At 37.5% G+C, this 15,235-nt stretch overlaps 1 protein-coding gene across 2 annotated transcripts in view; it reads right to left on the bottom strand.

Moving 5' to 3' along the window:
* The window catches only part of taok3a (TAO kinase 3a), a 61,480-nt gene that overhangs the window by 6,370 nt on the left and 39,875 nt on the right, over positions 1 to 15,235 (bottom strand). For both annotated transcript variants that reach the window (XM_056744904.1, XM_056744905.1), the window contains exons 8-15: positions 15,099 to 15,190; positions 14,819 to 14,912; positions 12,567 to 12,648; positions 9,122 to 9,289; positions 6,434 to 6,619; positions 5,254 to 5,388; positions 1,549 to 1,785; positions 170 to 298 (exon numbers count right to left, since the gene is read on the bottom strand). In XM_056744904.1, the coding sequence (XP_056600882.1) occupies positions 170 to 298; positions 1,549 to 1,785; positions 5,254 to 5,388; positions 6,434 to 6,619; positions 9,122 to 9,289; positions 12,567 to 12,648; positions 14,819 to 14,912; positions 15,099 to 15,190 (1,123 nt within the window). The remainder of the gene's footprint in view (positions 1 to 169; positions 299 to 1,548; positions 1,786 to 5,253; positions 5,389 to 6,433; positions 6,620 to 9,121; positions 9,290 to 12,566; positions 12,649 to 14,818; positions 14,913 to 15,098; positions 15,191 to 15,235) is intronic.

The following is a 15,235-nucleotide window of genomic DNA, read 5'->3' as shown; positions in this document are numbered from 1 at the left end:
CTATAATGACAATTTTATTTCAGGGTGAACTATCCTCTTTCTTAAAGGGTGGATTTTGATTACATGTACTATTCGCTTTTGGCTGATGCTTTTATCCAAATCAACTTTAGTATCTAACACTATAGCAACACAATTTGACTACGTTGAATAGGAGTGACAAAAAAAGAACCTCTTTGATTTTCTCCTTGCACATTTTGTACAGTTTCTTCTGGTTATCCAGGAAGGTGGTGAGCTCTTTCTTCTGCTGGGCCATGATCTGCTGCTGGAACTTCTTCTCATCCGCCGACAGAGTTTTCATCTGAACAACACACAATCACCAATACACTGTTAACTACTTTTATTATATGACTGTTAGTATTAATACACAGTAAAGACGCAACATGATCAACATAAGAACCATGAATGATAAGTGTGCATCCCTTGGCTATTTACATGTTTATCATGTAAATCCTGTTATGTACGATGTGCTATAGACACAATATAGTACATCATCCCTTTTATCATAATCTAAATGTTTCTGAGACATTTTAAAAATGACATTAATCCAACAAACATTCAGGTTTAAGCAATCCGTTTCCATTTTAGAAGAAAACCAGACGGGTTAACATTTGTCTGCTATAGGTGTTAAGAAGTGATACAGAACATACTGTAGGATAAGGCTATGTTCACTCTTGACTTCTGTTTTGAAGATGCTAGCGTCTGTTTTACATTATAATCCCTTTGAGTAAAGCATATTTTCAAAAAAGTCCTGAGCACTTTTTCAAGCGCCAGTGCTGGCGTCTTTTTCTGTAGCTCACTGCAGATACTTCAGTTGAAAAAAGTTGATGACAAGCGAGTATTGAGACCTGTTGTTTCCATAACAACATGTGAGTGAGATGATTGGTCGAGAAAAAATGCGTTTTGGGGCATAGCTTTGTATAAATGTAAGTTTAATTTTCGCTTTTATTAACTTTTGATTGCATTTCTATGGAGAAATTAGTATTGTAGTTTTAAAATATGTGATCAGTTATCGCTCTCTGTTTATAATTCAAAAATAATTCTGTTACGCTGCCTATGAAGCCTGTCTCTCTGAGCTGCCTTTGTGCACAAATGCTGCTCTCTGAACATTGCCGGGTGCTATTTGTAACCACAACGCTGCAAGCTTTTCTTTATACTAAAAAGTGGCATTGTCAACTTTTTCTTTAAAAAAAATGTGAACATAGCCTAACAGATGTTTCACATCCAGGCTTTCATGGATCATACATTTTATCATTGCTGGATTAATATTCACAACTGAGCTATTGATTTTTTTTATATAATTTACTTGAAAATTTCTGAGAGCTGTCTCTCTCAGGTTCCCCTATTTTTTTCTACATCAGATCAAAGTAACTCATTTACATGAACATTAATGTTTTAGCAGCCGGTTTAATGCCTAGCAAAAATAAATACAGCACACAAACCACACAAAGTTCAGGGTACTTAGATTGGCTAGTAACTTATTACTGCAAGAGCTTTGAGAATGTTCCCTCGTTTCATTATGAATTGAGCAGAAGTAGAAAGATCACCCACTTCTTTGTCCGTCTGAATGGCGTGTTTCTTGGCCAGTTTCTCCAGCTCGATGAAGGCATTGTTGGCGTGGGTCTCCAGCTCTTTCTGGAGCTTCAGTCGGTGCTCGTCCATCTCCGCTTTCAGTTTGTTCTCCAGAGCGATGAGCTGCTTCTGGTGCTGTCGTCGCATGCGCTTGTATCCCGACATCTGCTCCCGGAGCTCATTTTCCTGCTCGTGCTCATGGATCTGACGTGTCACCTGGATGGACAGAAGGGCGATTAAGTGAGGGTGACGAGAAACGTTCGGGAAGTTTGTAAAGGGAATATATGAAACAAAAGTTGAGATGGTTATAAAGGAAATAAAAGCATACAGATGATAAAAATGAACATTGCATCAATTCTCTCTAGCTCTGAAAGGTACATAGTGGCATTACTGTTGTTGATGCGCAAACAAACTAAAGATGAAATCCCACCCCCCATTCCGTCTGAACCCCCGAACAAACCTGAAAAAAAGGCGTGTCCAGATCAAACTGTTCGTTGAGTTTCTCGTAACTCCCACCTGAACTCCTCAAGCCAAACATGTTGGCGAAGTTGACCACCCGCGAGAACATTGAGAGTCGCCTGCACTACATCCCCCAAAAGCACTCGCTCAAAACCCACCGAGAGAAAGAGAGAGAGGGAGATACAGAGAGACGCTGAACACTGCTCTCTTCTCTCCTCGCAGGTGCGCAGGGAATGAAAGAGGTCCTCAGTAGAGGCCTGGCCCTGCACGCGGGATAAGCAGCATTTAGTAGGCCGGTCACATGAGACGCATGTTGAAGGGGGAAATTTCCTAATCGCCCGAATCAGTAGCACCACTGTAACCACAGTTTCCAAATCGCTTTCTGTCCATATGCCCCCATCGGCCACACCAAAGGGGAATGTGATAGGGCTAGATACAAGCTCTGGTGGCAAGTGAAAATAGAATTAGACGTTTATATTTATGATCAAATAAGCTACAATTTAACTTTAGATAAAACATAATTAGATGGACAAAATTAAGTAGCATCGGTTTTGGACAGAAAATATTTAATTGAGCATTTTAAGGCACAATATACCTTTTCCTAACACGCAGGCGATTCCCAAAAAATGGCAAACAGAAAAATTAATGTTGCCTTATGAAAAAAACATAATTCTTAAACAACGTCCTTGAGAGCTATCCTTCACATAGTAAAGCATGAAGCTACCCCAGAATGCCTTTGAGAAGTTAAAAAATGATCCAAGATTGCAGACAAGCAGAGAGAAATGGTAAATATAAATAATCTTCATTCATTAAATTTAATATAAAAACATGTTAAAACACAATATTTGTGAAGCGCAGAGCCTATGAAGAGCATCCATACTGGGATTCTGCCTATGTACAGTAGTGGACAAAAGTCATGTCGGACTATAAATGTCTTCACTCTGTATTAAATTCTGTTTTTATGTTACTAAAGATATTTGTATCAATAAATGAATTTATTTACAATAAGGTATTTGTTAACCTTAGTAAATGCATTTACCAGCAAACTAACAGCATTAATAACGAAGATAAATCCATGTCAATACAGATGTTTGTGTTAGTTCATTGTGCATTGACTAATGTAAACAGTTACAATGTTTGATTTTAAACATGTATTAGTAAATGGTGAAATTAATATGAACAAAGATTAATAAATGCTCAAGAATATTGTTCATTGTTAGTTCATGTCAGCTAATGCATTAACCAATTGTTAACAAATACAACTTTTTTGTAAAGTGTTACCAAGATAAAAAAATGGATGCATAGTTTTCATGGGACTAACACAGTCACAAAGCATTAGCCAGGAGAATGACTTCAGTAAATGTATACTCCATTCCTTTTATCTGTTAATTCCTGTGATTCTTGTTTATCTATTATAATTTTATTTTACATTTACATCTACATTTAGGCATTTGGCAGACGCTTTTATCCACAGCGACTTACATTGAATTATTCTATACATTTTACATAGCTATTTGTAATCCCCTGGGGACGAACCCACAACCTTGCGTTGTTAACGCAATGCTCTAGCACTGAGCTACAGGAAAGCTTTTTATTCCAGCTTTTTCATTTTATTGTTTTGTTTCTTTCATTAAACCCTGATAGGCTGTATAGTTTGCCTTTTGCCAAATCATAATGGCCAATAAATGCCTTAAAACGTATAGTTCACACGTCATAATTTTCTCAATCTCTTGTCATTTTTAACATGCATGACATTTACTTCTAACAATGGCGGTACCCATTTAATTCTATTGTTTAGACAGAAAATTACGCTAATGAGTACCGCCATTGTTCAGTTTCCAATTTTCTTCAAAATATTTTCTGCAGAAGAAAGAAAGTAATACAGGTTCAAAATGATAAAAGATTACATTACATATAATCATACTGAAGTCAAACTCCTTTGTTAACAACGAATGAAAAATGATGTACTTTTGTTTGTTATTTATGTAATCTGAGTTAAATTTACCAGCAAATATTGTAAAATATGCTATTGACCTGATATTGAGCCACTACTGTAGAAACTATACACAGCAGGGTAATTCAAGGGTGCAAAAACGTGAGCAAGAAACTAAATAAAATAGCTATCAAAAGCGAAGAGAAAACGTGACTAATCTCTGTCAGACATTAGTTTATATTTACAGCCATTTAAAATCTTGTTCGCACAACTTGAGCATATTACATCCCGTAAGATGCTACAAAGGCTCACGTATTTTTTATGCCAATATAGTTTTGTTATACTTTTATTAAATGATCAAATAATCAAGTACGTCTTCCTTATCAATGTTTACCCCTCTCTCACTTCCTCTCTACAGCTCACCCCTCCTCCCTGTCGTTTCATACCGAACACAAAGAGAGACTCTTTTCCCGCATAGACCTTCTTCTTGAGTCTCATTCGACACACAAAATCCACATTAAACAAATCAAATCATCAGTTTTATTGTACATAACTACAAACGAGAAAAAAAACCCTGATTTTGAAAGTTGGTTTTTGCCATGCTCCATTCCCAAAAACCCAGTTTAAGTCAAACTCCTTTGTGAACAATGAATGAAAAATGATCGTCTGTACTGTCAGACAACGTCCACAACGCTTGTCTGGCCCTAGAGGGCGCTCACGCTCCAGCAAAACTAACCCAAAACAGGTGACATCATTTAAACCAAGCACACTGTGATCAACTACAATGCCTGCTCGTGAGCTCCATACACACCAATTAGACTGAATGTGGTTGTATCACAAGTGTTTTGTAATTGCATAATGAAATCTTCACACAAAGCGAATCCTTTGTAGACTTACGTCATCCTGTAAATGCAGATGTTATATTTCGGACACCTTAGGGCTTGTGGAATATCCCTTTGTGTTGGGCCCACATTTTCAAATAGTAGTAGACTACAACAAAAACACCAATGACTCGTGCAACGACTGCAGCTGGCTATTGACTGAATCACGTTGCCTTGACAACAGACGTGAGAGTGAAGGAGAAAGTGGGGCCAGTTTTTTTTGCTCCCCAGAATAAAGAGGCAGTTAAACAGGAAGAAGAGAAGGAGGAGACCACTGGGAGAGAGAGAGAGAAACAGAGAGCTCAAATGACCGCTGAGTGTCTTACGGCCAAGAATGAAAGAAAGAGATGTGAGGGGGGTTAGAGGATGACAGGGTGGATGAAGTAGTGATGATATCATTCTTTTCCTCACCAGCGAGGCGGATTTGATGGTGGCGAAGCGCTCGCGGTTTTTATAGTTGTGAGCCTGGGCTCGGTCCGACGAGGAGGGTCGCAAGTCCGAGCGGTGGTCCCGATGTGGAAGGTCGTCGCGAATGTACTGATGATCCTGAGAGAAGCAGAGAATTAAAAACGAATGACGAAATGATTTCAAGTCAACAAATATCAACGCTGAAGAACGAATGGGATAGTTTATGATGTCAAATCGTTTATGGGGAAAAAAAGAAGAAATATGCACAGAAGGCTCATAAAACTCCTAATTATTCGTACTTTTATGTCCTTTTCAAGCTCGACAGCCATGAGTTAACATGAACTGTCATTGCAAGAGAAGAGCTACATCATTATTCTTAAAGAATACATACACTGGTGTTTCATTGAAAAGAAAGCAGCATGCGTTTCATTTTTCATGAACTATTCTCAGGAAACTATTACCACAGGAAATGCATGTATGCAATTTAACATCGCGTACATGCATTTCTGCACACACGAAACCAATAACAGAACCGCATTTAGAAGCACCACAATAGCTCCAGGCTCAAAGCTCATGAGACATCCAGAGGAGGAGTTTCATGTTTCTCTCGTAGCATCAGCTGAGATGTTTCACACCTCTGTTCGATGCTAACACACTCACGGTCTTAAAACATCATTGATATTCAACATCAAGCATTTCATTATTGTGGCTTTTTGTAAGTATAATGTGTTGTAGGGGTGTTAACATTTAAGGCTCTTTATCACAGCCCTGTTTAATATGCCGAATGAACAATGTTATCAAAGGATATGCTAGACCTCAATCAAATTCTTGCTTATTTGAGCATCTCGACCATCTCGATAGTTAAACTCACGCCATTGCTGTTTGACGCCCACTGGCAGACAAGCGGGAGATCATCAAGCGTTATTTTGGTGCAGATATGACACACTTCATCTTTAAATACACTTAAAATCATCCGAAAATATGTCATAGACCTGTGGTTCTTAATCGATACTGAGAAAATAGAAAACAGGACCTCAAAGTGCACTTTGAAATCTTGGAAGTCTTGGACATCATGGAACTCTAATTTTGTATAATAAACATGTTTTGTTACTGTTAGATGTCTAATGTAAGCAGTTGAGAAGTACAGTATCGGATGGGGAGAGTTACTGAGCGTGTCTCAGACCTTCTTGGGGTGTGTGGAAGACTCTAGGGTGCTGTCATAGTCGTGGTGGAGCTCTGAGCAGGAGTCATCCGGCACCTCCTGCAGGCTGTTGACGCTGCTGCTCTGACTGCCTGTGCTCACAGAAGTGCTGGGGATGGAGTGATTACTGCCCAAACTGTTCATCTTACAGACTGCCTGATCTCCATCCTGCACACACACGTTATACACCATCAATTATTATTATTAAATACTTCACTAGGCCACTTGTAGTGCCTGAAAATAAACTTATCTGTGTAGTATACACTATGTTGTGTTTTTATACGATCAGTATGTTGTAGTTAAGTATAGTTTACACTATGTTGTGTTTTATATGATCAGTTTGTTGTAGTTAAGTATAATATACACTGTGTTGTGTTTTTATACAATCAGTATGATGTAGTTAAGTGTAGTATACACTAAGTTGTGTGTTGATACAATCAGTATGATGTAGTTAAGTGTAGTATACACTACGTTGTGTTTTTATACGATCAGCATGTTGTAGTTAAGTGTAGTATACACTAAGTTGTGTGTTTATATGATCAGTATGTTGTAGTTAAGTGTAGTTTACACTACGTTGTGTTTTTATACGATCAGTCTTGTTGTAGTTAAGTGTAGTATACACTAGTTGTGTGTTTATACAGATCAGTACGATGTAGTTAAGTGTAGTATACACTAAGTTGTGTGTTTATACAATCAGTATGATGTAGTTAAGTGTAGTATACACTACGTTGTGTTTTTATACGATCAGCATGTTGTAGTTAAGTGTAGTATACACTAAGTTGTGTGTTTATATGATCAGTATGTTGTAGTTAAGTGTAGTATACACTACGTTGTGTTTTTATACGATCATCATGTTGTAGTTAAGTGTAGTATACACTAAGTTGTGTGTTTATATGATCAGTATGATGTAGTTAAGTGTAGTATACACCAAGTTGTGTTTTAATACGATCATCATGTTGTAGTTAAGTGTAGTATACACTAAGTTGTGTGTTTATATGATCAGTATGTTGTAGTTAAGTGTAGTATACACTACGTTGTGTTTTTATACGATCATCATGTTGTAGTTAAGTGTAGTATACACTAAGTTGTGTGTTTATATGATCAGTATGATGTAGTTAAGTGTAGTATACACCACGTTGTGTTTTAATACGATCATCATGTTGTAGTTAAGTATAATATACACTGTGTTGTGTTTTTATACGATCAGTATGTTGTAGTTAAGTATAGTTTACACTATGTTGTGTTTTATATGATCAGTATGTTGTAGTTAAGTATAATATACACTGTGTTGTGTTTTTATACAATCAGTATGATGTAGTTAAGTGTAGTATACACTAAGTTGTGTGTTTATACAATCAGTATGATGTAGTTAAGTGTAGTATACACTACGTTGTGTTTTTATACGATCAGCATGTTGTAGTTAAGTGTAGTATACACTAAGTTGTGTGTTTATATGATCAGTATGTTGTAGTTAAGTGTAGTATACACTACGTTGTGTTTTTATACGATCATCATGTTGTAGTTAAGTGTAGTATACACTAAGTTGTGTGTTTATATGATCAGTATGATGTAGTTAAGTGTAGTATACACCAAGTTGTGTTTTAATACGATCATCATGTTGTAGTTAAGTGTAGTATACACTAAGTTGTGTGTTTATATGATCAGTATGTTGTAGTTAAGTGTAGTATACACTACGTTGTGTTTTTATACGATCATCATGTTGTAGTTAAGTGTAGTATACACTAAGTTGTGTGTTTATATGATCAGTATGGTGTAGTATACACCACGTTGTGTTTTAATACGATCATCATGTTGTAGTTAAGTATAATTACACTGTGTTGTGTTTTTATACAATCAGTATGATGTAGTTAAGTGTAGTATACACCAAGTTGTGTTTTTATACGATCATCATGTTGTAGTTAAGTATAGTATACACTGTGTTGTGTTTTTATACAATCAGTATGATGTAGTTAAGTGTAGTATACACTACGTTGTGTTTTAATACGATCATCATGTTGTAGTTAAGTTTAGTATACACTAAGTTGTGTGTTTAAATGATCAGTATGATGAAGTTAAGTGTAGTATACACTACGTTGAGTTTTTATACGATCATCATGTTGTAGTTAAGTATAGTATACACTATGTTGTGTTTTTATACAATTAGTATGTTGTAGTTAAGTGTAATATACACTATGTTTGAAAAATCAGTGTAGTATACAGTAAATAGTTCTGTATTCAGTGTAGTGTACAGTATTAGTATATCATTGTAATATACAGTATTCTCTGTTCTCAATGTAGTTAAGTGTAGTTTATAGTACAGATATGCACTGTATAGTATACAGTATATAATTCTATAGTATAGTCCAATATCTTCTGTGGCACTTGTATAGTTGTGTCCCTTTAGTCTAAACAGATTTCGTTTCAGTCTGTCAATCTGAATGCATCAGAGTCAAATTACTGCATGTTAACATCAAAGCAAGTATGGCAAGCGTGTGCTACACAGATCAAATATTTAAACAAGAAAAACAGATGTCTGTGTTGACGACCTGTCATTGTCTGCGTGTGTGTGTGTAAAGCCTGTATCATTGCGAGTATTATGATGATTGTTATACAGAAACCAGCATGTGTGGACAACAGACTCTCACAGGTAGCTTTATGTCCTGTACCCACCTCCTCCTCCTCCTGTGACCCCCCCATCGGGCTGTTGTGTTTCTCTTGGTAGAGAATTTTCTTCATTTTGCGGTACTGCAGGTTGTCCAGCTCTCTGACCGCATCCTTCGTCCTCTGGATGAGATCGATCAGGACCGCCAGAGGACGTTCTCTCCTAACAAAGTCATGCTGGATACAGACAAACGGGGTATTGTGAAATAAAGTACTGCGGTTTTGCATTGTAAAGCACAGTGACAAGATCAAGGCCAAAATGGGAACAAGTGGCAATCAAATGTAAAAACATCTTTAGTGCTAAAACATCTTGATCTTTAACAGCTTTTGCTTCACCTTTTACTAAGATTTTAATTGAATGCACAATGAGTGGAATGTGTATATTTGTATTAGAAGAACTAAAATACTCATTCCTTTCACAAAAACATCTATTTCAGGAGAAACATTGGAGGACTGCGCTGCATGATGCAATTCAACTGCTATGTAATAAACTCAATCTCAATCCTCACAGAACACTGGCTTGCTCTAAAAGTGCTCTGAATTACGTCATTTCATGCTTGTCCCTCGCTCACTAGAGGGTGCTGGTGCGTAATGTGGCCATGAGGGGACATATGGTGGATGGAGAGGAATTTCTGACATGCTCGGCTAAATGAGGACTTGATCTCATGTCCTCAATGAAAACAGATAACTGGTTTGAGACCAATCGCCGGCGTGTGTGCACGTTAACCGGTCTCCCAGAAATCTTCGCCGCAACCCCAAACTCTTTGAAAATGAATTGGTCTTTTGGAGCAGTTCTTTCCATTACCCAACTGGGCCAAAGGGAGTTCATTTGAGACGCAACTTTTGGAAGAGCAATCTGAGCTGAAAATGAAACAGTCTTGGCCTCAAAGATAATACATCTAACATCTAACCTAAATCCATCTCCCTACACAGTTGACCTCAACTTATTATTCTCTAAAACATGCATCTTGAACATTTTTTGTATCCCTTTTTTAAATCCTAAAGACATAAGACCCGTCTGAAGTGAACGAATTGCTTTTCAATCAAAGTTCTGTTTCACGTTTTGTTTAGTGCTGTATCAAACATGTTATAATATTGAACCAGGTCAACTGAAAGTCATTTGGAAAAGAGTGAACATTTGTAGGCGAATACATTCACATGACACTAAAGCCTTACAAATTTGAAAGCAGACAAGCTGTACAACCATTAAAGTGATTTTTCACCCCAAAATTTTGTCATTCTTACTCACCCTCTTGTCATTTCAAACCTGTATGACTTCTTTCCGTAGAATACAAAATTTCTTTTTTTTGAAGAATGTTGGTAACCGAACAACAACACTACCCAATGACTACCCAAGGGTTTTTCGTCCATACAATAGAAGTGAATGGCCACTGGTGCCGTTCGATTACCAACATTCTTCAGAATACCATTTTTTGAATTGTGCAGAAGAAAGAAATCACAAGAAATGACAAGAGGGTGAATAAACGATGACGGGTGAACGATCCTTTTAAACTCAGATAGATGGTTGCAGTTGGGCTCTCTGCTGATAAGAAAGATAAGCGTTTGCCACTCTAAACGGACATCTGTGACCAACCGGCACGGGAGGAAACTAATCTACAGGATTATCCTCTTGAAATGGAGGAAATTACATAATCTGAAGCCTTGCAGACTACCAGTTCCAACTGTAAGATCACGACTGACAGAACGTTCTCTATCGATACGACCTCTGTAGATCAAGACACGAGGTGGATTTAGACCACATGTGAGATTAAGCAAACGATGGGCATATCTTTAAATACTTAACTCTAAGATTAGTGACCTCTTTCATTTTAAGAAGCTTGGAAGTACAGTCCTGGAGCATTAGGAAGGAAAAGAAGACCAAAAAGTGGGTCGGGACGAATTTCTTCTTGATTACCAACCATTCTTGGCCCGCCAAAAGAAAACCATGTTTCCCATCTGCCGGGTCTAAGGGTGTTAAAAGGCATTGTGTAGTTTTTTCCTGGTTTGACACAAAGCTCTTAGTGCTAAATAGGATTACCTGTGTCCACCAACGAGATCAAGCGTAACCTGTAACACGCACCCACACAAACAGCCCCTTCCAGACTGCAAACACAAACAAACACAATCCCTAACAATCACTTATTTAGAACGACACCCCAAAGCCAATAATTACCCACATCCCAACAGTACAGCTACATTTATTTTGGTGATGATATAAATCCACACGCCTCCGACCAATGCGAGATATCACGAACATTAGTCATCGTGCAGGCAATGTGTCCACCTACAACCCAACTGATTCAGTTAAGAAAAAGTCATGGTTATATTAGTTGCGTTAGACGCACATTCAAAAATTCCTCTGGCTTCTATTAACCCTCTAAGGATGTTGCTGGCACAGGAAGTGAGCAAATAAAAAAACGGCAGAATGACACGCTCTGTGGGTTGAGCGCTTGGCTGTGCATATGAAAACGTGTGTGCGTGCGCGTGCGTGAGTCAGCAGGGAGGGATGAGTAAGGAACCCACTGTTAAGAGAACAGGAAGTACTGATATGGCAAGAGGAAGTCAGCTCACCAACTGAAAATGGGAGTGGTTTAGTTTGTGAATGTACGAAGCTGGTCTAATGAGGTTTAAAGCGGATAGTTCTCCCATCGTCATTTATTCACCCTCATGCCTTTCAAAACCTATATGAAACACAAAAGAAGATATTTGGAGAAACGTCTGTGTCCAAACAATGGAAGTCAATGAGGATCAATGTGGTTTCGATACCAACGCTCTTCAAATGTCTTCTTTTGTGTATTGCAGAAGAAAGACAATCATACAGGTTTGGAAGGACATGAGGGGGAAGAAATGATGAAAAGCAGATATTTTGAAATATTACCCAACTTAAACTAGTTTGCTCAGCATGACTATAAACAGAAAGCCATTATTGTTCAGTCGTTTTGTCTTGTTTTATCCAAACCAATCAAAAAATTCTTAAAACAATACTGGAACACTATAAATACGTTTAAGTAATAAAGAAACAGAGATAGAATGTAAAAAATAAATACATTACAGTATATTTAAAAAAAGTGATCTTGTGTTAAGCACATGCTTCGCGAAATGTGACAAAATTCTTAAAGTACACACATGCTAAAGTGTTAATGACTGATGTAACACACATAAGATTTAAATGAGGAATAAAGCATTCGCTTTCACATTGTGCAAATTATTGCATGTTTCCTGACTAACAGCCCGGCAAGTATGACTTTAGCTTCTGTCAGCATTAATATAACATGTGTTTAAGTATTACACAAGTATGTTGACTTCCCACAGCCTCGTGTGTCTACAGTGTTAGTGAACGTGACTCAAAGTGAGAAAACTATACGACAGAAGCGTGTGGGCACCTGGACGTCGCAGCAGTGTTTGTGAGGGATTTTATATATGACATGAACATCATGTGTATGAGATTCCTCACCCGCAGGAGCTCTGCTGAGGAGGGTCTGTCCTGAGGAATCTTTAATAGGCAGTAGTCAACGAAACTCCGGAATGCATCCGACCTTTGCAAAATGATACAACAGTTACTCATTGTAACTATTTTTTATCCACATACAGAATCCCCATTTCAAATAAAACAGGAAATGCAGTACAATTAATCCACTGGAAAGTGATTGAATTGATTAAATTAAATAAATCACTATAAATCATTTTAATAATGGGCCTCAATAATGCTAGTTAATACACAATTGATAAAAAATACATAGTATTGATAAAAAATAAACCGAAGACTACATGGAACAAAATGCACACATAAAATGATCAATTGTTTTGATCTCATTTTTACTTCATATAATATATATTAATAAAAGGAATGGTGCCAAATATAAAGCCAATGAAAAAACAAGAGACTATTCCAAATCCTCACTTCATCAGAATTTCTAGATGTATTGTGGCTATTCCAGTCTAATGTCTCTTGAATTTTAACAAAATTAAACCACCGGAGAGACAAAGTCATCCAACAGCAATGTGAAAGTCTGACACTATGACAATACAAATGAAAACTGTGGTTCAAGGTTCAAGGTTATTTTTTTTTAACTTTTCCTAAATGCATGTACAAATATTATTGTTGTATTGCTTAAAAGCTAATATGAATCAGTTTTTTTGCAGTATGTGGGGTATAAAAAAATACAGAGCATCTTTTCTGTTATTTGCACCGTTATCTCTAGTTTTCAATTTCTGCAATTAAATACAAACAGTATCTTTGTTTGAAATTTGGGAGAAATATTGTTAGAAGTAGTCGGAGATTAAGCAATTTTAAAAGTCAATAATATTCTGGTACACCTGGCCAACCTTTCAAGTCTCAGATTAATCAGGCAAAGCTTCCTGAAAGACCAATAAAGTTTTTAGCTTTCCTGCAGGTGAAGGTGCAACGAGGCACTGAACGTTTGCTTATCCAATAATGCCAGCGAGTTCAGGCTTTGTGAAGAATCAGCAGCAGGGTCAGGGTTTTTGCACAACACTTACAAAGCGCCTATATTTGTGAAAGTGAGACTAAAGAATATTTGATGAGTAGGAGTATATAAACATATATATATATATATATACATATATATATATTAGTGGTGGGCATATATAATTTTTTGTATTAATCTAGATTAAAATGGCTCATCTGAATTCTGCCGAAGGCATTCAGAATATGTGTGCTACCCAAATAATGACTAAAAGTAAGTCTTTGAGAACGGGTGTCTCAAGCCAGGTGGCGCATTAGACCAGGGGCTCATCTCCTGTTTCGAAAATGCATCACAAACTGCTTGAGAAAGCTGTTCTACGATGATAATTGGTGATGAAAATAAATTATGTTCAATAAGATGTACTTGTGTTTACTTCCGCATTAGCTAAGGGATGCTTTGCGTTTAGGTGGTACTTGAGACTGGAAGAGCTCCTACAGTACATTTACATTTAGTCATTTAGCAGACGCTTTTATCCAAAGCAACTTACAAAGAGTGAGGGAGCAACAAGCGATATGTCATACAGGAGCCATAATACATTAGGTGCCAATACAAATTTACTTGTTTCAACTAAATCTAGACCACTACCTGTAGATAGAAAGTTTTTTTTTTTAAACCAAACAACCTTAGTATTGTCGATGTTTCCATTGGGAAGCTTCTTAAAAATAAATTTTCCCTGAAGCAACCCGTCGGCTTCTAAGCTGCATCCATGTTAGCACGTCACGTTTGATGTGGTAATTTCACAGTAACGTTATGTTGTGTTCAGACCAAAAGCGAATGGCGCGTCAAGCACGAGTGATTGACATGTTAAGTCAATGCAAAGACGCGATAGAGCTACTTGCGGCGTGAATCGTGCGAATGAAGCCCTGGTCATGAGATGATGAGGCGGCGTGAATGACACGAATTGCGCAAATCACGCGAGTTGAAAAATCTTGTTCTCGCCCGGTACAGTCCAATTCGGCTAGGTATACATCCGCGCTAAAATATCAAGGTGAAAGTCATCATAGTTTGCTTAGTAAAGACCCAGCTCCCAACCCAACTTTGGAATAGATTAACGGCGACATTTTTTTTATCGCGCGATAAGAGTCTCACGTTAACTCAGCATGTTAATGCCGTTAACGGACAACCACTAATATATATCTATATGAGTGAGTCAATCACTGTAGTGTTGCTGGTTGGTTGTGTAGAAGTGGTATGATTGTGTAGATGGATGGACACTCACCAATCATTGGACTGTAAGGTGGGAGAGTCGTTTTGGGCGATGTGGTACAAGGCACTCATAGCGTTCATGTTGAAGAGTGGAGGCTTGCGTTCAGCTGGAATAACAGCAGAGATTTGGAGAAAACGATCAACGTGGAAAAGATTTTACAAAGTTTTTAAACGATAAAGTAGTAAAGTAGTGCAAAGCAGTCATACGATTTGTTGATGAACCCCTAAAAATGATCCAAGTATACAAAAAGACACAATAAACATATGAAAACCAAACATTTCTTTTAACTAACCCAGTTCGATGCAGGTGATCCCTAGTGACCAGACGTCCACCTTCCCTTCGTACTGACCCTCGTCCATGGCTAAAATCACTTCTGGGGCCATCCTGTGTCAGAAAAACAAATAGCACTTTTATTAACACTGATTCAGC

The sequence above is a fragment of the Triplophysa dalaica genome, chromosome 4 (assembly GCF_015846415.1).
Source record: "Triplophysa dalaica isolate WHDGS20190420 chromosome 4, ASM1584641v1, whole genome shotgun sequence".
In the NCBI taxonomy this organism is placed as follows: domain Eukaryota; kingdom Metazoa; phylum Chordata; class Actinopteri; order Cypriniformes; family Nemacheilidae; genus Triplophysa; species Triplophysa dalaica.
Note: the sequence above shows the minus strand (reverse complement) of the source record. Positions and strands in the feature narration are given on the sequence as shown.